General features: G+C 35.2%; 1 protein-coding gene and 1 long non-coding RNA gene across 7 annotated transcripts in view; one reads left to right on the forward strand and one right to left on the reverse strand.

The window, feature by feature from the left end:
- LOC118199557 (protein toll-like) overlaps positions 1–24,854 on the forward strand; it is a 91,925-nt gene that overhangs the window by 35,879 nt on the left and 31,192 nt on the right. For all 3 annotated transcript variants that reach the window (XM_035371445.2, XM_035371446.2, XM_035371447.2), the window contains 3 exons: positions 8,193–8,520; positions 13,396–13,730; positions 17,963–18,155. In XM_035371445.2, coding sequence (XP_035227336.1) covers positions 8,193–8,520; positions 13,396–13,730; positions 17,963–18,155 — 856 coding nt within the window. The remainder of the gene's footprint in view (positions 1–8,192; positions 8,521–13,395; positions 13,731–17,962; positions 18,156–24,854) is intronic.
- On the reverse strand, positions 8,475–24,625 carry LOC146996141 (uncharacterized). 4 transcript variants are annotated; one of them, XR_015041959.1, is made up of 4 exons: positions 24,287–24,621; positions 24,146–24,202; positions 11,356–11,472; positions 8,475–9,803 (listed from the first exon to the last, which is right to left on the reverse strand). It is a non-coding gene; the product is annotated as an uncharacterized LOC146996141 (long non-coding RNA). The 4 variants fall into 4 exon arrangements; XR_015041960.1 differs by lacking the exon at positions 24,146–24,202 and having other exon boundaries at positions 24,275–24,615; XR_015041958.1 differs by lacking the exon at positions 11,356–11,472 and having other exon boundaries at positions 24,287–24,612.

The raw sequence follows: 24,854 nt of genomic DNA on the forward strand, positions 1-24,854 counted from the left end.
CTTTCATATCTTCTTGATCCTTATTTTCCCATGATTTTTTTTATTTAAAAAGTTTATTATTTTTTTAAATTTTAGGTATAAATATCAAGAATTCCTCTACGATGTACTAGTTCACTGTTTAATGCATTTTCGTTTTCAAAATGCAAGGATTTTATTTATTCCTTTGTTCATTACGCTTTTTATCTTTACACATTTTCGCAGCTGTGAAAATGATTTCATGTATAATTTCCCATTAGTTGTTAATTTTTTTTAACTTCCGAGTCTATGTGCACGTGTAGGGTGTCCCAACAAAAGCTCCTAATTTTATATACTCACAAAAATACTTTGCTTTATAAAATGGAAAATATTTTGGAGTATTTACAACAGGCATGTCTTCCGATTTCAGAATGTTGCGTTCGATTCCTGGTATTGACTGGCATTTTATCGCTGTCAGTTCATTTCGCAGCTTCGTAGACAACTTAAAACACCACACAAAGGAACAGTTAGCTTTGATCGTGAAAACTCATTACACGAATGGTGAGTGTATAAAGTATTTTCTCCCTTCTTTCTGCATGCCTTTGTGGTGTAACTGGAAGTACGCACGATGTATGCTCGGGAGGTCCGGAGTTTGAATTCTAGCGAGGGCATTACGTATTTCTTGTCTGCGAAAAATTTCTAAGTGACTCTAAAGTGGCGCCCGAACTAAAAGGTGATGGAAGTTAATTCTTCGCCACCAGGATTTGGCGACTGGGACTCCTTCTCTCCAGGCGCCATTTAAAAAGAGAGAGAATATATAAAGTAATTTTGCATACCACTACTTTTCGCATGCCATTGTGATCTAAGGGGAAGCATACTCGACGCTTGTTTAGGATATACCGAGTTCGGGTTCCGGCCAGGTCACTGCGGATGCCTTCAATTTCCTGATATCAAAAATTATATAAGACTCTACAAAGTGTTAAGCACAGACTGCTATAAAGCCTTGTGCAGTCTTTTGACGAGAAAATGCACTCATGGAATAACAAATCGCAGACTGATAAAAAAAATCTGAGAACACAGTTTCGGCAAAAGACGTTAAATCAACATGCTCTCGACCCAGCTGTTTTCTTGTAAACGTCGCTATTGTATATAAGAGTATTACTGCAAGTCCCAAAAATCCGAAATTAAAGAGTAAAAACAAAAGAAATTAAAGTGTGTGCGTGTGATTATGGCAAAGCCTCGAGGGCTATCTGCTTAAGGGGAGGGATGCCTTCGTGGAAGACGTTTTAAGGGGAACTGGCTCGTATACACGTTACACATGGCGAAAATCACGAAAACGCCCATGCAACCGTCCCGTTCGCGGGCCTCGGACCAAACTACCAGTGTTCAGCGACTTTACCGCTCGGCCGCTGGTGGGCTCAAAAGAAATTAAAGAAGAACTTGAAAGTGCCATTTCTCACTTCGACAAGCAAATATTCTAGAATGTAATGCTTATTGAGAGCGTACAGTGCTGTTGAAAACAAGTCGTGGAGGACGTATGCCGGACATTATTTTTCATTCTTAAACCGTAACATTTATCTTTTGTAATAATGTACAAAATTTTTCTATTTCCTAAAAATGAAGTATTTTATTGGGCATACTGAATCAGGTTCTTTTATTAGGACACCTTGTACGCATACAATTTGTGTTATTTAACATTTGTTTATGGTATGCGTTTCGCTTGTTCTGTATTGTGTAAAATTGAAAATCTAATTGATTTCACAACTAGGTTTTCAGAAAATGTTTTCAGAGAATGCATATATGAAAAAACAAACATTTCAAAAATAGTTTTCAGAAAATATTTTAATGAGTTTTAACTCGATAATTCCGCTCATACGAATACTTCAGGATCCAAATAAGAGCTATTTTAATTGCTGTAACTGCTTAAAGTACTTTGTAGTTAAGTGTTCCAGAAGTCGAACCTGCACCCTGGAGTTTGAAGTAGCAGTCAGCCTTGGTTAACCACTAGACTATCTAGGGCGAAAAAGTTTTGAAATTTCTAGGAGAGCGTGGCCTTCAAAATAATTCCAAACTCTGCAATCCTTTAATCCTAAGCATACAGCTATAAATGTGCAGTTCGTACTGCTGTTTAATTATTCTGAAATACTCAAAGCATATCCTCATATGTTCTTTGAGGTTTAAACCTTAAAGAACATATTATTTGGCAATGAAGGAAATATAAAACTTGGAAACCAAATAGTCTTTAGAACAACAGTTGATCTCAATAATACAAGATAAGTAGGGTAAATTAATAAAAGTGTAAAACAGATGTTTTAATTTTGTTTTATTTTGATCAATTCCATAAAAATAAAAATTGCTTTACAAGCTAAAAGTAATACAAAAAGTGACATAAAAATTTACATTTCTCTTTGATTTTTATTTCGTAGAACACTGAAAATGCAATTATATTTTCAACATGAATTTCCTACTCAAAAAAGAAAAAATAATTTTTCAGCTCATTACTCATTTTCCCGAAAATTGTTTATTCAAAGAAGAAAACTAAATACATTCTTTCATTAATGGAAATCCCATTTTATGGCTTACTTAATAAACTAAAAATTTTGACTTTAATTTAGAAAACTAGAAGAATTCAGTGAACGTTTTGTCAGACAGTACGAATTTCGGATATTTTTCTCCAAATATAAATTCAATATTTTATTACCTGTATCGACCTTTGAAGGAATTACGTTCTGCAAAATGTCTTGCTGTTGCATCTCAGCTCTAACGAAAGATCGAGAGAGCCAGAAAATATTATTATGGAAATTATTGGAAATACTATTATGGAAACTATAATAACACATTATTATTTTCTTCACTTATGTTTCTGTGACGAGAAATGAACATGACATTTGCAGGCTGATTGTTTAAGCTGCAAAAGAGAGTGTGTTTAGAATCGATAGAGAAGTGGTCATTTTCTGCAATGTTCTATTCTTAAAAATTGTCGATCTCGGCAAGAATGACATTCCCTTTGTACTGTTAATATGGTTTTTCCCTAAAATTACGGTGGTATTTCCCAAAGCATTTTCATATCTGTCACAACTTATGTCTTACTCAGAAATTTGCTTTTAACTGCAAACACAGTACCTGGTTATTCAAGAGTCGCGCGAACCAAACTTGAAAAATTGTGGGAATTCCAGAATGGATATGAATGGCAAATACTTTTATGTATGACACCTGTACACTATTACAAGCAATATGCTGCTTGAAATTTCATTTAAGCTAATAATCCTTTAAAACAACTTTTTTCCTTGGAACAAGATGTAGATGAATTTTTTCCGACCAGAACAAATTTCTTTTTGATTTAGCATTACTGCGCAATTTATTGCGTTTGGTGTAATTTGAGTTGTAGAATCGAAATATGGAAAAAACTTGGCACGTCATTTCAGAAAACGTCCGATTTTGTGTCAAAACACCTATATTAGAACAATGCTATATATAAATTTAATACATATCTTAAGTTGCGCTTTCGAGACGTGAAAAACGCAAGCGAAATTGCATTTCGTCAATAAGCCCAGTAGAACGGGAGGTATAGAACTGTCCGCCCTTTTTTTTTACGCAGTTCACACCTGCCTTAGAAGACGAGATATTCTGCTTCGAGTAGAAGAAGTTCTTATCTCAATCTAGGTATGGCACACGTTATACAGGGAGCGTTTACATCCATATCATTTGCAATATATCCAGTCATTGCAGCCTAAGATTTACCCTCGACGTGGGAAAGCTTGTTGGTACTTGGAAAAATGCAACTAGAACCTATTTTCTGCTGTGAAAGTATCTTCAATCAACACGATGTTCATATGCGGGGCCACGACTACAACCCACAAAATGTACACCCACATGATGCCCACCAACGGTTTTTCCGTAAATGAACGGACAAGTATTATTGGTGATTACCTAATCGGACCATATCTCTGACCACTGCTATTGGATGATCGAAAATATTGCAATTTTCTGGAGGAGGTATTGCCACAAATACTCGACAATGTTCCTATGTCTGTTTGTCGTGCAATGTGGTACCAGCACGAAGAGGCTTCAGCCCGTGCTGAAGAGATTACTTTAACAATATGTTTACGCAGTAGTGGATTGTGCGTGGAGGATCCGCCCCATGGCCACCACAATCACCCGATTTATTTAGCTGGGATTATTTCTTGTGCAGAACACTGAAAGCCGTGGTCTGTGAGATGCTCATTGACTGTAACACCGACTTCTTCGCAAGAATCTCCGTGGCAGCTGTAAACGTTTGCGACATACTTGGTATTTTTGAAAAGATTCGGCAGTCCATGCGTTGCAGTTGTGAAGCCTGCATAAGGATGAATAATCGAAACATTGAGCCCTTGTTGTAAAATTGAATGTGTACATGTATTGTAAATTATCGTTAAATAAATAGTTTTCCTATCCATTATTGGCTTGTCATTCCTGCATCTTTGTTTATCATCCAGCTTATCGGAGGTAGTAGGGATAAATATTTGTTGGAATTTATCATGATCACAAATTGACATAGATCATAAATATAAGTCCTGATTTTCCTGATGATGAAAGTCTCCGATATTTCATAACGTGGCGTAAGGCATGGAATCTTGGACGTTTTAAAATGCGCTGAGCGTTTTGAAATGGCACATATTCATCACTATCACGAATGTCCGACAGATGCCCGGCGTATTTCAAAATGTCTGAGATTCTATGCGGTGCGTACGTTACGAAACTTTGGGCAACTTCATTATCAGTCGTGATTTATTTTAAGTTTGTGGTCTTTAAGTGTCAATTTGCGAGCACGATGAATTCATATTTTTCATCCGCAGATTATCGCTTGCGAACGGCTGTTGACAGTTTTTCTGCGACATTTTGTAGTAAGTCTCTTATCTCGTTAGGATTACATTTCCGATCCTGCATTGCTATGGGATTCCAAGTCGTTTAAGTGTACCCCACCTATTCTAGAAGTTTGTTCCTGTAGTTTTGAATCACTGTGTATTCTGTATATGCAAAAATTATATTGTTAAACATAATTAAAATTATATACATATAATTAAATATAATTACAATTATATGTATAATTAAATATAATTAAAGTAATTAAAATAATATAAATATGTTGTGTATATATATACACTGAAGTGACAAAAGTCATGGGATACCTCCTAATATTTTGTCGGTCCTCCTTTTGCCCGGCGAAGAGCAGCAACTCGACGTGGCATGGACTGAACAAGTCGTTGGAAGTCCCCTGCAGGAATATTGAGCCATGCTGCCTCTATAGACCTCCATAATTGTGAAAGTGTTGACGGTGCAGGGATTCGGGCACGAACTGACCTCTCGATGATGTCCCATAAATGTTCGATGGGATTCATTTCGGGCGATCTAGTTGGCCACATGATTCGCTGGTATTGTCCAGAATGTTCTTCTAACCAATCGCGAACAATTGTGGCCCGGTGACATGGCGCCTTGTCATCCATAAAAATCCCATCGTTGTTTGAGTACGTAAAGTCCATGAATGGCTGTAAGTGATCTCCAAGTAGCTGAAGGTATCCATTTCCAGTCAATGATCAGTTCAGTAGCACAGTCAATGATCGGTTCAGTTGCACCAGAGGATCGAGTCCATGCCATGTAAAAACAGCCCAGACCATTATGGAACCACCACCAGCTTGAACAGTGCCTTGTTGACAACTTGGGTCCATGGCTTCGTGAAGTCTGCGCCAGTCTCGAACCCTACCATCAGCTCTTACCAACTGAAATCGTGACTCATCTGACCAAGCCACGGTTTTCCATTCGTTTAGGGACCAACCGATATGCTCACGAGCCCACGAGAGTCACTGCAGGCGATGTCGTGCTGTCATTAAAGGCACTCGAGTCGGTCTTCTGCTGGCATAGCCCAAGGAAGACAAATTTCGCCGCACTGTCCTATCGGACACGTCCCTCGTACGTCCCGCATTGATTTCTGCGGTTATTTGACGCAGTGTTGCTTGTCTGTGCTCACTGACAACTCTACGCAGACGTCGCTGGTCTCGGTCGTTAAGTGCAGGTGGTCGGCCACTGCGCTGTCCATGGTGGGATGTTATGCCTGAAATTAGATACTCTCGGCACACTCTTGACGCTGTGGATCTCGAAATGTTGAATTCCCTAACGATATCCGAAATGCAATGACCCATGCGTCTAGCTCCAACTACCATTCCGCGTTCAAAGTCTGTTAATTCTCGTCGTGCGGCCATAATCACGTCAAAGCCTCTTCACATGAATAACTTGAACACAAATGAAAGCCCTGCCAAAGCACTTCGCATTTATACATTTTCTACGCGATACTACTGCCATCTGTATATTTGCATATTGCTATCCCATGACTTTTGTCACTTCAGTGTATATATACAATTGTAATAAATATTATAACTTCATGTATATGTATATATATATATATATATATATATATATATATATATATGTATATGTAAATTTTATGTAAAATATATATACAATGTAAAAAGAGGAAAACCATATGTGTAAGATTTTAAGAAATTTAAGGAAAGTTTACTACTCATATTTAACATTTATTTAATTTTAAAAAACTGTAAGTCAGAAGTCTGATTTTAATTTGCAATTAAGCCCTTAACCTTTCATTCAAATTTAGTTATTTCCTTTTTCTATCTTAAAATTAGTAACTGCTTGCATTAAATCGTTCTAAATTGCGTAATTTCGAAATTATCCAATGTCATATTATTCTCGCGTAATGCTACCTCTGTGTCGCTATTTATAAAACGCTTTAACCAATAATAATTTAAATTTCCTTGAACTATGATTACAGGCACCCCCCGTTTTGCAAAAGTTTACTGTACGCTATTTCGCTTTTATGAAATAATCTAATGTACTTTCAGTGAGAAATAAAAGGAAATGATTACGGAATACAATAGGAAACTTGTTTTATCTGTCAAAGGAAATTCGAGAAGGATATGCGCTCCGATGAAAAAGGGTTAATATCTATAAATTGCTTTTAGCTTTTGTTTCTTACAGTTACTTCAAAAAAGTGTGACTCCAATTTTAAAAAGCATGTAGGAGAAACGTCTGAATCATTACCGAGTGCCTACAAAGGATTATACGATATAAAAATATTAGTGATTTGCAAGAAAAAAAGATGGTAGAGTTTTGTTTCTTAATATTATGCTTCTTGATTCTGATAAATAATTTTTTTATATAAAAATTTTGTTTCTCAGTAAGTTAGTTTATCCACAGTTCCCCTGCCCTTTTTTTGTTGTTTTCTTCCTGCCCTCTGGTCGAATGTGCGTTTCCGGACACGCAATTTCTTCAGGTCAGGAAGGAGTTGGAGGCTTCCCAGAACAAAGGCACAAGTGCCCCCGGCTGGCCGTATTGGAATTTTACTGATAGGAGAATAAACGACCCGAAAATTAAATTACTTTAAAATACGTTATAGCGATAAAATTCCGAGTTTCATACTCAAGCACCCCATTCCGAATATGGATTCCTGGAGTATTTACAGGATTCCTTTCCAGTGTGGTTTAATTTATATTGGTCAAACTAAGAGAGCCATAAAAATTCGCTCTAATTGGCATTTGTTAAAAAAAAAGAAACATAGAAGTCTTCTATTGCCAGGCATTGTTGGTTCGAAAATCACACTCTCAATTTTTCTGCAGTCAAAAGTATTCAAAAAGTTATTTTTCATTGGTGAATTAGATTTTCTAGAGGCATTTCACATTAAAAAAATCTTTCTGTTCTAGTTAACGAAAGCTAATTATTTTACATATCACTTTTTCTTCTATTAGTGGCTTTTGAAGTTTTTTTAGTATGATACAATAATTCTGTTTTCGTTTCACTCCATTTCGATTAAACGTTGAGCTTTCACAGTATGATACTTCTTTGGCAATATGAAGCAACTCCGTTGATGGAACACAGAAAAAACTTTATTTAGCGCTCAAAATGGCGACATACAAAACAAGGGGAAAAAAAAAGAATTCTAACGTTTAAAAATAAATTACATTCTTCGTGCGAGAGTCGCACGTGGAACTCGAGCCTGCGTTTCAAACATTGCCATTCATATAAACCTTAATGTTCAACTAACTAAATTATTTATTTTAAACTACAAGATTTTAATAATATTTAAAGCTGTTACAACAGTAAAGCTGCACATTTCGGTAGTCGAAAGAATATCGAAAGTTTGTGTATTTTGTGCTCTCAATTGACATTTTCCCATAATTTCTTTTCAGTTCATTTATCTGGATTTCAACAACTTGACAGATGTTGATGCCATTCTACATCCGAACATGACCAGTGTCATAACAGTGCTGCTGGCCAGCAATCCCATCGAAAAGATCTCTTATACTTCTTTCAACTTCAAAGTTCCCGCAGTGCGATTCCTGTATTTGGACCACTGCAAAATCACAGAGTTCAACGCCTCGTATTTCGAGCAACTGGAGAAACTCGCTACAGTTGATCTCAGTTTCAATCTCATTGAAATTATTCCGAAACAAACTGTTGGATTTGGAACAAAGCTGGAAATTGATTTAATTGGAAATCAGATACGTCAGTTTGATGGTAAATGTTATTTATTTCCCTTAAAGAAATAATAAATAATCTTTATATGATTAATGCATTTTATCACAAGCACTAAAGAATAATAATAATTAGAGTGGGTGTGCAAACCACTGTTAATAATTAATTTAAACAGCATATTCAGAAAAACAAATTTGTTTATGTAAAAGAAAAAAGTGATGTGAGATTTTCAAGCCATTATAGTCACCATTCTTTAAATTATTTTTTTACACAATATTCGCCATTGTTGAGGCATTTGTGTTAACACGGGGCTCGACCAGTGGCCAAGTGATAAAGACTGCTGAATGCTGGTAGTTCGACCCGAGTTTGAACCCGAGCTAAAGGGCTTACTTCATGCGCAACATGAATAAGAGCTAGTTTCCCTTAAACGTCTTCCATGAAAGCATTTTCTTTCCCAGGCGTATAGCCTTCCTGTGCTTTGCCATAAGGCATATTTTTAATCAGTGAAAAAAATTGAAAGTCTCTTAATGCCATCCATGACTATGTGACTAGACTATGTGAAGGGTATCATCTATTTCCTACATTCAGTGAAAGATGTCATCTATTTCCATCTATTTAATGCCGACTTGAATTTAAAGCACTTCTGTGAAGCAGCTTTGGTAAGCTATCTTCGTCTTTTATTATAGTCTCACAGTAGATGGTAGATTTTATGAAAGTATTCTAGTATTTTATTTCTGATATTCTATTTCGTTCAAACTTGGTATGTTTGTTACATGGAGCGTGAGGAAACAAAAACTGCAATAAAAATAACAGTTCAAGTTCGACCACCAGCTGAGAAAGGGGCGTATAAAGAATAAAAAGCACATACTCCAAATTTTATTTTAATCACAACATTTGTTCAATATGTTCTGTATTTGGGCCAATCACACGTTCATAAGTGTGTTACAGCTTGTTTAACAGTAGTGCGATGTGTTTCTGAAACAACTGCAGGAACATGACGTGTTATGCTTGGTTTCAATTCAGGCGTAGTTTGTATGCTTCCTTCACAGACACGATTGTTCAGGCTTCCCTACAACCAGTAGTCACTGAGATTCCAATTCGTAGAATGAGGAAGTCGGCAGTTGGAAAACTTCTTGAAATTACTTCGGCATCTCCAAAGTGGGTACGAAAAAATGCCTTCACCCATCCAGCAATACGAGTTTGTGCATGAAGGCAGTAGTTTCTAAACATTCTGTTTCTCGTAAGGCAGAGTGAGTTTGCTGCTGAAGAAGTTCTCAGTAACAGGCACCCGTGATGGAACGTCTTCGAGAGCCTTGAAGAGTGTTCTGTCAAAGAAAAAAAAGAATGAAATCAGCAGTACAACCGCACCATACAGGAATATATACAGTAATTAGAGACTGTTCATGCGTAACATTAGGATTTTCAATACCGCAAATGAGGCAGTTGTGAGTATTAACGGCTCTATCTAGTGTGAAACGTGACTTTTCCGACCACAAAATGTTTCCAGGCACTACATTGTTAACAGTTGTTTTGACCAAAAAAGAAGGTTAGCAAAACCAGTGCGTTTGTTCGGATCTGAAGGTTGCAGTTCTTGCAGAATTTTGATCTTGTATGGATACCACTTTACAATGGATTGCATAACTTCTCCTGCTGTCGACCAAGGTACAGACTAATTACGCGACACCGCTCGAAAACTTGTCGAAGAATATTGGTAACCGGACATTCTGTCGACCACAGCAAGAGCGATTTCTTCACAGTTACATTTGAAATTCGTCTCCGTCCTCTTCCTTGCAGCGCACACAACTTCGAAAATTTAATAATATTTTTTTCAAACCTTTCCTTGATGTAGACCTTGTTCTTAAGCCTTTCAAGCGTCGTTATTCTTCCAGTGCAGTTGGAAAAACTACTGCTTATGTTCTGATAAAACAACTTTATGCGTAAAGCTCGATCTTCCTTCTCTCAAGGCATGATGTTAAATGATTTCACGGCATTGAAAAGAATTAATGGTTTTTCAAAACGCTCCAAATTTGTATAACTTCTTTTCTACACTACATGAATGGTGTAAATCTGTCATCTGAAATTTGAATTATTTATATTTATTGCAGATTTTTCTGCATGGTTCATATAACATATATACCATGTTTCAAGAAAATAGATCTACTGGAATGGGTTCTACGTATTTCTAAATAGGGTAACTTTAATTGTAAGTATCCTATATTTTGACAATTGGGTGATATGATTAAAACATTTGTCGCTTTTTTGGTGATATCAAATGGGGATGTTAACAGCCCATAAATTCATTTTTTCTTGTTTTCTTCTATATTTTATTTGTTTTGTTCTTGCTTATATGCAGTATAAAGCTGTGAATTTATATTAAATGAATTATTTTATAAATTTCTGAGTTATAAATTCTGCTGAGATTCAAAATTTATAATACATTCATGATTTCAAACCTGTTTAAAATACTGCTTATTATTTTTAAAAGTAATTCCTTATTCATTATAAGGGCACAGCCCCGATCCTCCTAGCAGGTCTGGTTAGCCGACCGTATTATCAAAAAGTGAGACTGGCCAGAAAAAAAAAAAAAAACGTTATTCATATTTAATTCAAAAGTAATTCATATTATACTGAAGGCACAAAGAAAAATAATATACTTTGCATTAATAAAACGTTTTAGAAGACACAAATTTCTCTGGAAAATACCGACACTGACTACTATAATAGAAGATTGACAGATTTTTTAAAAAGGAGTAATGGAAAAATAAATAAATTAATGAATGAAAAAATAGATTGCAAGTGGAACGTTTTCAAATCGAATAATTTACCTTAAAGTTAGAAAAAAATATTTAATAAAATATATTAAAATTTAAAACTCACGTCCGAGGCATTCAACAAGTATTTCCGTCAAATGGCGATACTATTTTTCGGCTTTAATTTTGAGAAAACGATAAATCCTCATACTGGAAACAGAAAGAACTTCGGAACACGTTTCCTCTAAAATATATAATAATTTTCGGGTTAAAATGGTTATATAAGGTATTACTAAAGAGTAAACACTGTATTTCTGCATAAAATGTTAAATATTAAACAAACGTTTCATCTTTTCGAAATTGCCGTGAATACCAACCAGTTTCCCTTAGAAAGTCCTCCGCAAAGGCATCCCTACTTTAAATCAAATGCCTCAATATAATAAATAATCTTTTTCAAATCGTTGTTGCTAAATGTATATATTTCTTTTTCTCAAATGTTTTCATAAAATCATTCATTTAAATACTTATTCTTTCCCTCATAGTAGCCCTTTGAGGCAAGAGTTAGTATATTTTTGAGCTCACTCTTTTCTACCTTTAATATTGTATTATAGCTACTATGCTACGTTTGATGATAGCATTACATATATACATACTGAAATCTGTTTACAACGACAATCCTTTATTCCAGATTCTATTTATATTCTGCAGAGCATTCTATTAATATTCTATTAATATTCTACCTTAATATCTATCTTTGGTTTATCTTCTCAGGTGTTCTAAGGTGGTAACATTTGTAAGCCTATTTCCTGTTTTAGTTAAATTTTGAAATAAATACTATTAAGCACGTTTGGAAAGTAAGTCCAATTCCCAAATTCTGCTGCAGCAGCTCTGCGACCGTGAGTGTATATTTGCGTCGTGAATTTAGTGACCTGATGGCAAGGCAAAGAGACCACTAAAGGGGTTGTCATATATAGCGACGCTATAAGAAACGTTTCCGAGAAATGTATTTCTTCCAGCACTAGTTTCAGCAGAAGGTATTTTTCTGAAACTGTTCCGCTCGGTGGTGTGTTGCGTTTACATATCCGGAACATTTTATGTGGATAAGGTAAATGTTTCGCTTGCCGGTAAATGTTTTGCTTGTTCTGCGTACGACCGGAAGAAGATATTCTATTTCTGGGAGGTTTTCGCTTATTGTAAAGAAATCAGTTGCTGAAAACGAAAATTTCGAGAAATTTATCTTTTGACGAGGAGTTGAGGGCAGCTAGCAGGTATGATAGCGATTATAAAAACAAGTTGGTATTATAATGCGTATTATGTGATGGGATGATAATAATGTCCAAGAAAATAAATTCGCATGCCTCATGCGAAGCACAGACTGTGATCCGGTTTTTGAATATGAGCAGCCGATTCACCGTCAGATCTGGAAGGTGTACGGTAAACAGATTATGACTGCGTGAATAGTACGAAAATAAGTGCGTCTGTTTAACGAAGGTTTGAGATAATATACACGACTAGGGATGCGGTGGGCAGTCATCTGTATTGAGTGCAAACCTTACTTGTGTAGTGGACACATGCTTATATGCAAGTACTTTGGAATTTACACTGAGCGATATTGAGAGCTACTGGCTGAATTTTATTTTATTAACATCAGTTTATTCCTTTTTTTTGGTGTGTCCTGAGTTTCATAGATGAAGCTGAAATTTTATGGAGTCAAGCCGAAGTCAGCAGCCCTAACTTAATCTCTGTCCATTTTTTTTTATCAGATTCAGAGTCGTTTTCCTGTGCATTTTACTGTTATGTCAATCAGTCTGTTTTTACCGTTATGTATTTATTACCCATTAATTAGTGCTGAGAATAATCTTGCAAAAGTATGCCAAGAAAAACATTATGCGTAAAGATGTGAGGAATTTAGAACAATTCTCTTGCTTACGAGATTGCTTTTAGATTTCTAACGATGTTAAAAATTATTAAGATTACGCATATTAATAGCAATACAAATAACGCAATACAGTTTGTATTCAATCAAATGTAAAAGATGGTCTACATTCCAACATGATAATCGCTTGCTTCTAACTTTCCCGATAGCATAGTTTAGCTATTGCTGACTAAGATGAGATAAAACTGGTAGTAATAAATATTCTAATAATAATTTTGTTTTCTTTTGCAGCTGAAATGACGTATATTGTAAAGCGTATCTATCTGTCTCAGAATAAACTGCGTTCTTTAGGTCGGACTCTGCAGTATACACAGATAAGTGAAGTCTCTGTAGCCAGGAATGAATTAGAGTATCTCAGTGTAGAAGATCTGCGAGGCGTCCATGGCATGGCCAACATTGAATTTCAGGGTAATCGCATTCGCTGGATGGACAGGTTTACTTTCTTTACAATAAGGAATGATTTGCACTATTTGGATTTGAGTAACAATTTGATAAAATCTCTTAATGGAAGTGTCAAATATCTGTCCCAGTTGAAGTCTTTGAACCTCACGCAAAATTTAATCAAGGTAAGTTACGGGGTAAATTTATTGGCATCTCTGTTCTGTAAAAATTACCAGTATGGCATGATTTATTTTTTGTTATTTTGCCAGTATTATTAATTAACATAAACGTTTGCTAAGATTGCTCACATTACAGAATCATTTTCTACTTAACTCATGCAATACCATCGACTTACTCTTCTTTGGGGGGGGGAACTTATGCGTATACCACATGACTTCCTTGCACAGAATATTAAATTATACGCATTTTTTCTTGCATTTCATTTAAATTTATTCGATTGAATTAAATGTACTTCGTCGATAGCGCATAAACCACAATTGAATAAATGCCCTCTTTAAAATTCACTCTATTTATTTATAAAATATGCTATATATATAGCGACACTCTGGCTCTTCACTTAACAGCGTTACATTTCGTCCATATTATAACTCAGAACGCATATAAATTTATATCATTTGAAGAATTATCTAATCGTTGCCACATGTTCTATTCAAATACTATAATAAATCTGAAACCATGTATAAAAGAAATAAAGCAAACAAAACAAAAAAGCAACAGTTTTTTACAGACGATTCAGTATTTCTGTTTCAATTAATTCACTTCCCGACAATGCAAAAATATATAAAAACTCAAAATATCTATATTAAAAATTACGAAGTAAATCTAAATAAAATTTATTTCCTCGAATAAATTCCCCAATGGATTAAGCATGATTTAATTCGCACTAATAAAAGAAGGCGTTATCTTTGTTGTTGCGAAGCTTAGTTTCTCTAGATTAGCAACAAATCCGCTATTTTGCCAAGTTTAAAATGTAAACAAACATGTCCGCCATCGCAAAATTCATTAGGATTAGCTGCACTTAAACAACTTTTGAATTGTTGATAATTTTAAAAATATTGCATACAGATTTACTAAAGGCATAAAAACCTTAATCGGAAGATAAGAACAACATAATTCAATCATTTTTGAAGCAAAAAATGCCCAATTTACAAACATATAAGAGTAAAGAAACTGAGATTACTGAGCCGGGAAACAGGTGTTGGTGTTGATGTATTTAATTATGGCAAAGCACACTAGGGCTATCTGCCTAAGGGGAGGGATGCCTTTCGTGGAGGACTTTCTAAGGGAAACTGGCTCGTATATACGTTGTTACACATGGGGAAAACCACGAAAACACCCATGCAGCCAGCCCGTTCGCGGGATTCGAACCTCGGACCGAACTACCAGTGTTCAGCGACTTTACCGCTCGGCCGCTGGTGGGCCAAGCCGGGAAAACAGAGTGGATATATATTTACATATATTTATATACTTTTGGTGCAGCCGATTGGAACCAAAATACGAGGTGCACATCTACGTGTTATAGCAGTCCCATATACAAACTTTCAACATTCTGAGGCGTTTTTGAGTTACGCGAGTTATGTAAGCACAGACGCTAAGAAAAATTCTCTTCATAATTCATTTTAAATTAGTTTATAATTTTTTTTGGCGGAAAAAGTCTTTTATTCTGTCCTTACTTGCGGATGTCAAGCAAAAGCATCATTAAATTGCATTGAATAGCGGTCAAAATCGGTATTTTTGTTGAAATATGATACCCGAAATTTTTCGCGATTACAATACTTCCTTTTTACTTCGTACAAGGAAGTAAAAAAAAAACAGAGGCACCAGAAATGATATTAATTATGAATTAGAGATTCTTTTGTGAAGTGGTTATAGAATAAACTTATGTCACTGAACATGATTCTGTTTAACATGTTTTTTAAGTTAACACAATTTATTAATTGCACGCTTTTTTAATATCGCAGAGTAGTATTTATTAAACACTATCTAAGGTGTACATATTATCCTTCAGGTGTTCTAAGATACAAATTTATTAACAATGAAAACACTTTCAACTATTTCCAATTTTTAGAATGTTGCGTTCGGCGGAAACGTATGTTACGTATTTTTAGAATGTTCGGCGGAAAAACGAAACAAGCTGAAGGCCGAAGGTCGTTGTTTGAAGTGCTACCAAAAATCATATTTGAGTATTAATCGTAGATCAAAACTAAATCCATGTAGAAAACGTAATTCTAATAATCATAACGAGAGCACTTACTTCAAGAAAATAAATTTATAAACCGAAAGTTCACCCAGTGAAAATGTTAATATAAAAGGAAATGACAGTAAATCCCAAACGATAGTTTCGTCTGTGTCACATTGCAAGCAAGTAAAAGACTCAATTTCAGTTCTATTGCAAACATGCCCCGTGAGAACTGTAACTCCTCATAGATCGAAAATCATCAGGGTGTTATTTTATAATGCTTCAATGCGTTCCTTTATCATGAAATCATTAGCCGATGATTTAAAATTTCCAGTTATAAGGAAGGAGAATTTAATAGTTTATACATTTGGAAGTCACGATCTAAGGGAGAAAATATTAGGAGTAACAGGGATCCAATTACAAAAGTATAATGGCCCTAAGAAGAAAATAGAACTTGATGTGAACGGTTCGTGGATTTGGAGTGATTAACGGCGACACTTGATGAAGTATCAAAACACAATTTATTTAGCCGGCATTACTCAGGGCAGCTCCAGAAACACATTTACAGTAGTCGAAAAACTACGACACACACGCAGAAACGATCATCAACACAGAATGTCAGGCTATAGCGGTGAAGACAGCTTCATGGCAAAGCACTAGAGTACAGCTCCCGACTCGTTTTGGTCGTTCTTCGGAAGTCAACGTGGTCTAGCCTCCACGCTTCAACTTACGACGCACGCGGCGATACGCTCGATAGTCTCAACGATACACACTCTAGATGCACCAACTCGCGATACAGCCGACGACCAATTCAAAACTAGAATGACGATCAATTCGATAGACTACGAGACACTTATTAGACTCGCGATCGACTTCTCTCCGCGTATAGCAGGGTTTATATAGCTTTTGGCCTGCGTTCGAGAATATTCTGGGCCAAATCGGTAAAAAATGTAATAAACATAAAATAGTAAAGGCATCTGGAGCCCAAGTGTCTATTGCGGACATCTTGTTCAATGAATGTTTAAATCAGGAAGATGCAATATGTTGTGCGATATACTTAAAGTTGTAGAATTTAATGTGTTAAGCAATCATCCAAAGTGTCTAAACTAACAACTGACACTTAATAAAGTTGTAGTTAAGTTCTTATTTAGTTTCAATAAAAACCTTTTATTGAAACTAAATAAGAACAGAAGGCCCACTTGTGCTTACAACTCAACCAACCAGTTGTGTCGAGATAACTTAAAGTAACAGTGAGTCAAATGTAAAATTTAAATTCAAATAAACTGATTTAACGCGATTAACAACCGATTTAACACGAAGTTGGCTCAGAACTTAACCGGCTTGAAATTGAATTCAGCTATCAGCAATTGTAATGCAAGGTCGAAGACAAGAACTACTACGATAACTATTACGTAGCGACCTAAGTAACGTGGCCATAAGACGCAGAACATGTTTTGTCTTACAATCTCAAAATCCTAACCTTAAATACACGCGAAATTAAATTTGCATTCTGGTGGAAAGGGAGAAGTGACAGTACAGATCCCAGACATGAAATAATGGGTTAATTAACATAAAGAAACCCCAAGAAGTGTAAACTAAAACGATATTTCCGTATTTAAACATTTAACATTCATAAATTCGTGCTATCTCAAGTCCTTTAAATAAAACTCCTTCTTTCAACATAACATTTTACTGGCATTAATTAAACGTGTTAAGCCAGAAACTACTCTGCAAATTTTTGTTATTATAACTTATTCGTAGGTAAAGTCATTAAGTTTTCTTGAAGCAGGAGATGTGAGAAATAAGTAGTGTCGTCGCTGGGACTCGAACCCCCCGACCTCTCGAATACGCTTCGAGTATGTCTCCAATTATACCACGGATGCATGCGGAAAGGAGGGAGAAAATACATTATACGTAGTCTGTGAGGGAAAACAATTTGCCAATTTCCTACAGAGTTGTACAAAGGAACATAGCTACCCAAAAAAGCATGGCAGGGTTAAAATCATGACAAGCTGCCATAATCTTATATTCTTTAGTAGAATAGGTATATTTTTACGCTCATAAAATCTAGCATTTTATTTCATGGCAAATACACATTTCGCTTTGATGTCTATATTGTAAAGAACAGCAGTTATACTGAAGATGTTTCTTTAAAGCAATATAAATTTCAGTTACTTTGTATTGCAATTAATTTTCTGCTTTCTTATGTACCTCTAGACTTTTGAAGAAGGAGAATTCTCTGGTCTCAACGAGCTATCGGAATTGTACTTACAAGACAACAGAATTGCTGCTCTTAGTGGTCAAATCCAGCTAATACCACAGTTACTATATCTTGTCATCAGACAAAACAACGTGAAAACATTGAGTGCAGATCAGATACCTGAAAAATTACAATATTTATATTTGGCAGGTATTATTAAATACACTTTGTCCCCTTTTTTATATTAGTTTTATGTGTTTTTGAAACAAAGACAAGTGCTTTGCTTTTCATTACTCAAATACGTTTTGTTGTTAACTTTTCCTCAAGAAATTGAACGATTGTATTACTCGTATCTGCATCGGAAACAGAGTTGAAAAAACTTACATTGAAGATGCACTACAATTAATTTGCGAGATTGTTAGCATTTAGGTCATATTGGGCGGTTTTGAATAGAGCGAATCTGAATGTGAGCGTTTAAAGAAGATACGTTTTGAAATAATATATTATGAATTGCATGAGCCAATTCGAAAAATTTCAATTTATTTCTTAGATTTACATATGTTGATAAATAGTCTAACTTCAAATTTATAATCTCAGAGGCTGCCTCCTAGCACCATCACTCTAAGTTGTTTATATTTCACATATATGTCATTGGTTGTTGCATCCACTAATGCGTATATAAAAGGATAGAAATTTGTGGAAAATTATACGGCTGTAATCCCCGAGAATAGCACGTTTTCGAGACTTAAGTGATTTTTAATGCAGTCTAATAGTTGGCGATTATGCGATGGGTCATAGCATTTCGCAGGTCACGAGAGAAATTGTATGTCAGTTTCAAAGCCACTAACTGATTGTAAAATGCTAGCCAAACTTTAAACTTTGGTAACAGTGGGGCATAAAAAGGTCAAGAAGCAGCTGGTAAGCGTCGTTTTATGCAATAGGAGTGCCATAATGCCTCAAGTAATATCGAATTCTACACTGGAGCCTCAGAAAACATCAGCGTGACTACTGTATAATCTTCCTTTCATAGTATCAGCTTTAAGAGCCGACGAACAACTTTAATACTCCTGATGCATGCACCAGTAGAGTTGTGTAGCTAGCCTGGGTTTGGCAGTATGACCACTGGCAATTGTTGACTGGGAATGAAAAGCCTGATTTAATCAATCACTTTTAGAATTGATTCGGGCCACATTTATATATGAGTCCCAGCTGTTAAGACGATTTATATAGAATACGGCGGTTCCTTAACGGCGTTAAGTATATTTATCTAGCAGTCAATCATATGAATCGCTAGTACAACTCAACGTTTCTAACAGATGAAAGCTTTTAGTCTTTCTGATCAATTGTGCCCGTTCATAACTAGTGTTCATTCTGATGGGTTTGTTCTCTTTCATGAAGAAAATGCAGTCACATATAGTGTCTGGGGCGCCATGTTATGGTTACAGGAACATTCGATCTTAGTCTGGAGTATTTCTATTGCCATTGAAGTTACCAGATATCAGTGTTATTGAACAAAACAGGGATGCCATGAAATTTCGCTGGGGAACGCAGAAATCATATATATCTGAATACAAGAAGAAATTTATGAGCAGCTCTGCAAGACGTATGATGCTGATTGTGTTTAAAATGCGCCAGCACTCTCTTGGAGTCCATTTTTCTGCAGCTCTACGTTGTTGTAAAGTGCTTGCTAAATTTATATAGGTGTACCAATTTATTTACACAATATAATTTGCCGGGAACTATTCGATTGAATTCTGTGTTATTTAATATTTCCTCCGAAGAATGTAGAGAGTTTCGCTTTACATAGTTTAATAATTCGCATAGTTTATATGAAGAAACTTGAAATATATAGAATTTGTAATTTTTCAATCAAAATATGAAAGCATTCACTTTCCGCTATATACAAATGATTATTCTTACGTAATTCAAGTTCCAGCTTAAAGAGAGGTCTGTGACAGAGCACCATCTAAAGGCAAAAAGTAAACTGAGAATACATATTTGAGTACTAGGGCAATTCAATAATTATTGAAAGAAAACGTGTTGATGGTATGTTTTGTTAGGTTATGAATGTTGTTTCCGTTCTAAATCTTTCCGTTATCCTCTCAATCCCTAAACAATTGGATTGCAATTGTATTGCTTTTTCATAGCATTTGAAAGTGTAAGTACTGTAATGTTGGCATTATTTTAAGCATACAGTATGATGGGAATTGGTTATTTGTAGAATATATAAACGTATGAAATATAGGCATTATTTACCATAAACAGGGACACCTGTAAGGATTTGGTATATTGATTTTTAAAAAATTAGTGGAATTCAGAAAGCAGTACACTACGCAGGAAAGAAGATTACTGCAGTGCTTGAAAGCGTCCCTCTTCCTTCTGAGTGTATAAGGGTTTGTGAAGTAGTCAGCCTTACTGATGGGCCCGGCTTCGAAACCCGGAGAACGCTTGGATATGTTTACAGACACATGTAAGGTCTGTGCGACATGGAGTCACTTAAAATTCTGACAAAACGAAAACACTTTCGAGTGATTTCATGGTAGGGGAAGTACTATGAAATTATGGTAATAATGGAAGTTTCATGGTACCCTTTCGAGTAATTTCATGGATAAAATTCTGGTGTCCTGTTCATTCGCATCTATACCTGTAGTACTTGAAATAAGAGTTAGATTTTTTATGCTATACAGTATTTAATGCCTTTTTCTCTGTCACTTTAGAAAAAGGTTATTTTATGATAAAACAGAAAGCTGACGAGAGAACTGTTGCACTGACTAAGAAGTCATTCATGGGTAGTTCATCTGAAAATGCGGTACTTAACGTATTATCGCAACCACCTTAATAGAAGTCACTAAATTTTAAGAAATCGCCAAACTCTGGCAACCATGCGCATAACAGTTCTTTAAATAACCATATAGTATGTTGTAAGCTGCAATCCGAAAATTTACCGATCACCAGACTGAGCCAAGGTGTTTGCGCTAATACGTAAGAACCGAAAACATTCTCATCTATTCTAGAGCAAAAATGACCATATTTTATACATATGGAGGCAAATTCCTGTTGTTGCCACGAGCCATACAAAATATTTTAAAGTAATAGTTAAGAATAAATCCGACATTACATTGCAAATGTTTTGCAGGTATAACTATTCCGACAACAAAAAGTAAGCTTACGCACGTAACATCAAAGAGCTGTTCTGAATTTATTTTTCAATAAAATGATTACATCCTTAAAATTAGTCATAATATGTAACAGAAATGAATAAGAACACTATAGACATAACAGTAAGGTGTTATGTTATTCTAAAAAAATCCAGATTATTAAGATGGTTAATAATAGTAAAAACCATACGCATCAGGTGGAAGTCAATACCAATAAATCACAACAGCAGGGAAGAATCATAAATAATAACGATTTATTATAACAATAAATAACTTATTTTGTTAACCAATATTAATTTGTTAATCGCGCGAATTGCCTTTTAGTTGTCTGACTCTACAATACGAAAGCAGCCGGATTTTATCTGAAAAGAGACTACATCCAACGGTTATGGATTAAAAAAGCCATTAAATGCTAAAAGTTCGTCCTGTATTTCTTTGCAAGGGCCTTTCATAATTTTATCAATGTGCGACCTGAATAAAAGCTAGTTTCCTTTAGAAAGTACTGAGAAATCTGTATTTGAATCTGTGTTTATTAGGGAATTTTATTCTTAACATCACGACATTTCGTTTTTGCTGTTGTATTCATTAAATATGTTAAGAATGATTTATGGTTTATGTATTCCAAGCAGTATTTTATCATATAAAAGAGTAGAAAGGATGAAAGATTAGAGCATAATTCTGCTCATTTGATGAAACACACTTTAGGTGAGAAGAAATTGTTATACTCAGCAGAAAAGAATGTCTTTGGAATGTGCTTCAAATACTTCTGCGACAGAAGTGCTTTCAGGTAAAGATGGAACGTTCGAATCATTCTCTAATCTTGTGTTGAAAAGCATTTGAGACTTTGAAAAGCTGAATTATCACTGTCGACCCCTTCCCATCATTATGCTTTTTCTGATTTTTATATCTAATGTACTTAACTTTTGATTTTCCCCACGTGCAATATAAATATGAGTCCGATTCTCTTAGAAAATTCTCCACGAAAGTATCCCTTTTTTGAAGCAGGTAACCTTTTCTTTATTTAATTAACTTAGTCGACGTCCTTTTGTGCCTTTGCCCTTCACTAGAGAGTCGTAGGTAAATAAATTTTCATTCTGCCTTATTATTTCTTATACTTACATTATTCATATCGACAGCAAATCGTTGCTCCTCCTCATTTCGACGCTTCAGAAAAATTTGTATTAGAAATTTTTTTTTTTATTTCAAAGATTTAAACTCATTCAAAATTTAGTGATTGAAAAAAATATATATATTATGCTGACGACCAGTTTCTGTACGTTGATCGTTATTTATGTTACAGTGCCTAATCAGTTGCTGAGCGATAAGATCATTAAACACTGCGAGTTGGACTCGCGCTCCATTTCAGGCGAACATACTGGCTGCATGGGAATTTCGTGGTTTTTCCTGTGCATAGCGGTAATAAGAGGACCGTTTCCCTTAAATCATCTCTGAATGCTTTTTTTCCCATCATCCACTAACTTTCATTTTAGTTCGGGCGCCACTGTAGAATCGTTAGGTTATTTTGAAGGATGAAGCATGAAAAATGAGCAGTGCTCTTGCTTTGACACGAACCCTGGACCTCTCGGAATACGCGCCGAATGTGCTGCCATTTCATCACAAAGGGATTCAGAAAGGAGAGGGAAAATACTTTTAAATTAACCTAACCTCATTTTATGTTACGTTAACGATTTTAGGTAGGTAAATTTTTAATGTCGGAATTTTTGTTTTCTTGTATACGATTATTTTATTCATAATACCAGCAAAAATGACCACAAATATTGAGTAATGTTAAAGACCGATTTCCAGCCCTCACGGAAGCCGCCGGTTGTTCGATTCCGGCTTGGTTACACGTGCATGTCTTTTCCCTTTTTAGCGAGTGCAGTATCGATCTCCCTCTTGTGGTGCATCACACGCAACATTCTCAGTGACGAATGGGTTCGGCTACAGTGATGAACGTTTTCGAGCAAATGTCCCATCGTTAAAAAAAAAAGGGAGTATGTATTCAGAAAAAAAAAAGTATTAAAATTTTATTCATATGCAGTTCGCGATTAGATAAAATTGAATATTTTATTATTCATTGTTTTTAAAGTTAAATAGTTGTTGCTGCAACTATTTAGCATTATTTATTATTTTTCCAACTGTCTTGAGTAAAACATCTAAGAAGGATAATATTTTATGATCTAGGATAGGCCAACACTAAAAACTCGGAACAAGTTGAGTATAAATTAAATGTTTTATAAAACTTCGACGTAGAGAAATATTTTACGCTCCAAAACCATTAATTTTGCTTGCTATTGAAGCGTGAGTATGCAAGAGTTATCTTCTAATTTCAACAGGACAGTTACTGCCGACTCATGAAACATCGCAGGGTGACACCTAACGCCATTTTACAAGGTCAGGAAGAAGCTTCCGCTTTCATTTCATTGCTTGGTATTGTAGAATACTGTATGTGTGTTTAGTTAATGATGGATGAAATTTATTTCTTATGAAGAACAAATTGAAACGTCATGGTCATTCGCTGAATACATATTCGACCTTGTATCAGTGCGTTTTATCAGAAAACTATGAAACAGAAGTTTTCTATTCGTTGAACAGTGTTAATTTTCAGCTGAATGAAGTTTGCGAATCGAGATTAAAAATTTTCGAAACTGATTATCGTAAATTGCTTCATCATGCGTTTAAATGCGCAAATAGAAATTTCGTGGTTTTTTCCTGTGCATAGCGGTAATAAGAGGACAGTTTCCCTCTGAATCATCTCTGAAATCATCTCTGAATGCTTTTTTTCCCATCATCCACCAACTTTCATTTTAGTTCGGGTTCTAGGAGCGAGGGGTCAGGAAGGTATTCTTTTTAATTTCCGAAACACTTTAGCTTACTTTTTAAATTTTTCTACGATTAAGAATAACGTAATATATATAGAAGTATGCATACATTGTGCAGAGTTTTCCGAAAATATACTTCATTTTTATACAAATCCTGCAATCTTATCCGTATGGTGTAATACTACACAGTTCAATAATTAATAATTATTAAATAACTTACCTTGAATTTTTATAGACTTCATTCAAGTAGTTACCTGGAAACATTTGACTTTTGACACTATAAATAAGAGCATAAAATAAGTAAGATTTAGAATTTTATATGCGCTAATAAGAATTTTTATACGTTTACATTTTCACTGACGCTGAATTCTTGTTTCTTTTGGTTTCACATCTGTTGCCGGAAAATAAAATAAACCGCATATGCAATAATCTGGTACGAGGACAGCGCCGCATTAGAGAATGAGATAATCAAAATTTTTACCGTGACTCTTCCCCGGCTGAACTCTGTAACTTTAACACTAATAGTCCATTCGACGTTTTTATTCAACAAAACGAACAACACCGTCTTTTCTAGGAAAAACTTCTGTGATTCTTCCAAGATTCCATTTCAGAGCAAAAGAGAATAATCCTTGAGTTTAATGAACTCATTCACTGGAATATTCTTTTTACACTTTTCTCGTGTATATAGCTGACTCAAATTTTTACTGGAATATTCTTCTTACACTTTTCTCGTGTGTACAATTGACTCAGACATTTTTGCCATCTTGACAAAAACTGATTACGAAATTTCTGAATCAGATGCCATCTTGACTTTAAGCAAAGAGAATTTGTTGGAACTTTCGGAGGAAATGACGTTATGGGGAAACACCTATCAAAAACGTCCTAAGGATTTAAAGAACTTCTTAAAGAACTGAAGAAAGTGAGTTCTT

This window comes from Stegodyphus dumicola, chromosome 7, assembly GCF_044657685.1.
Source record: "Stegodyphus dumicola isolate Sdum_Otavi_A_Nest chromosome 7, ASM4465768v1".
Taxonomy (NCBI): domain Eukaryota; kingdom Metazoa; phylum Arthropoda; class Arachnida; order Araneae; family Eresidae; genus Stegodyphus; species Stegodyphus dumicola.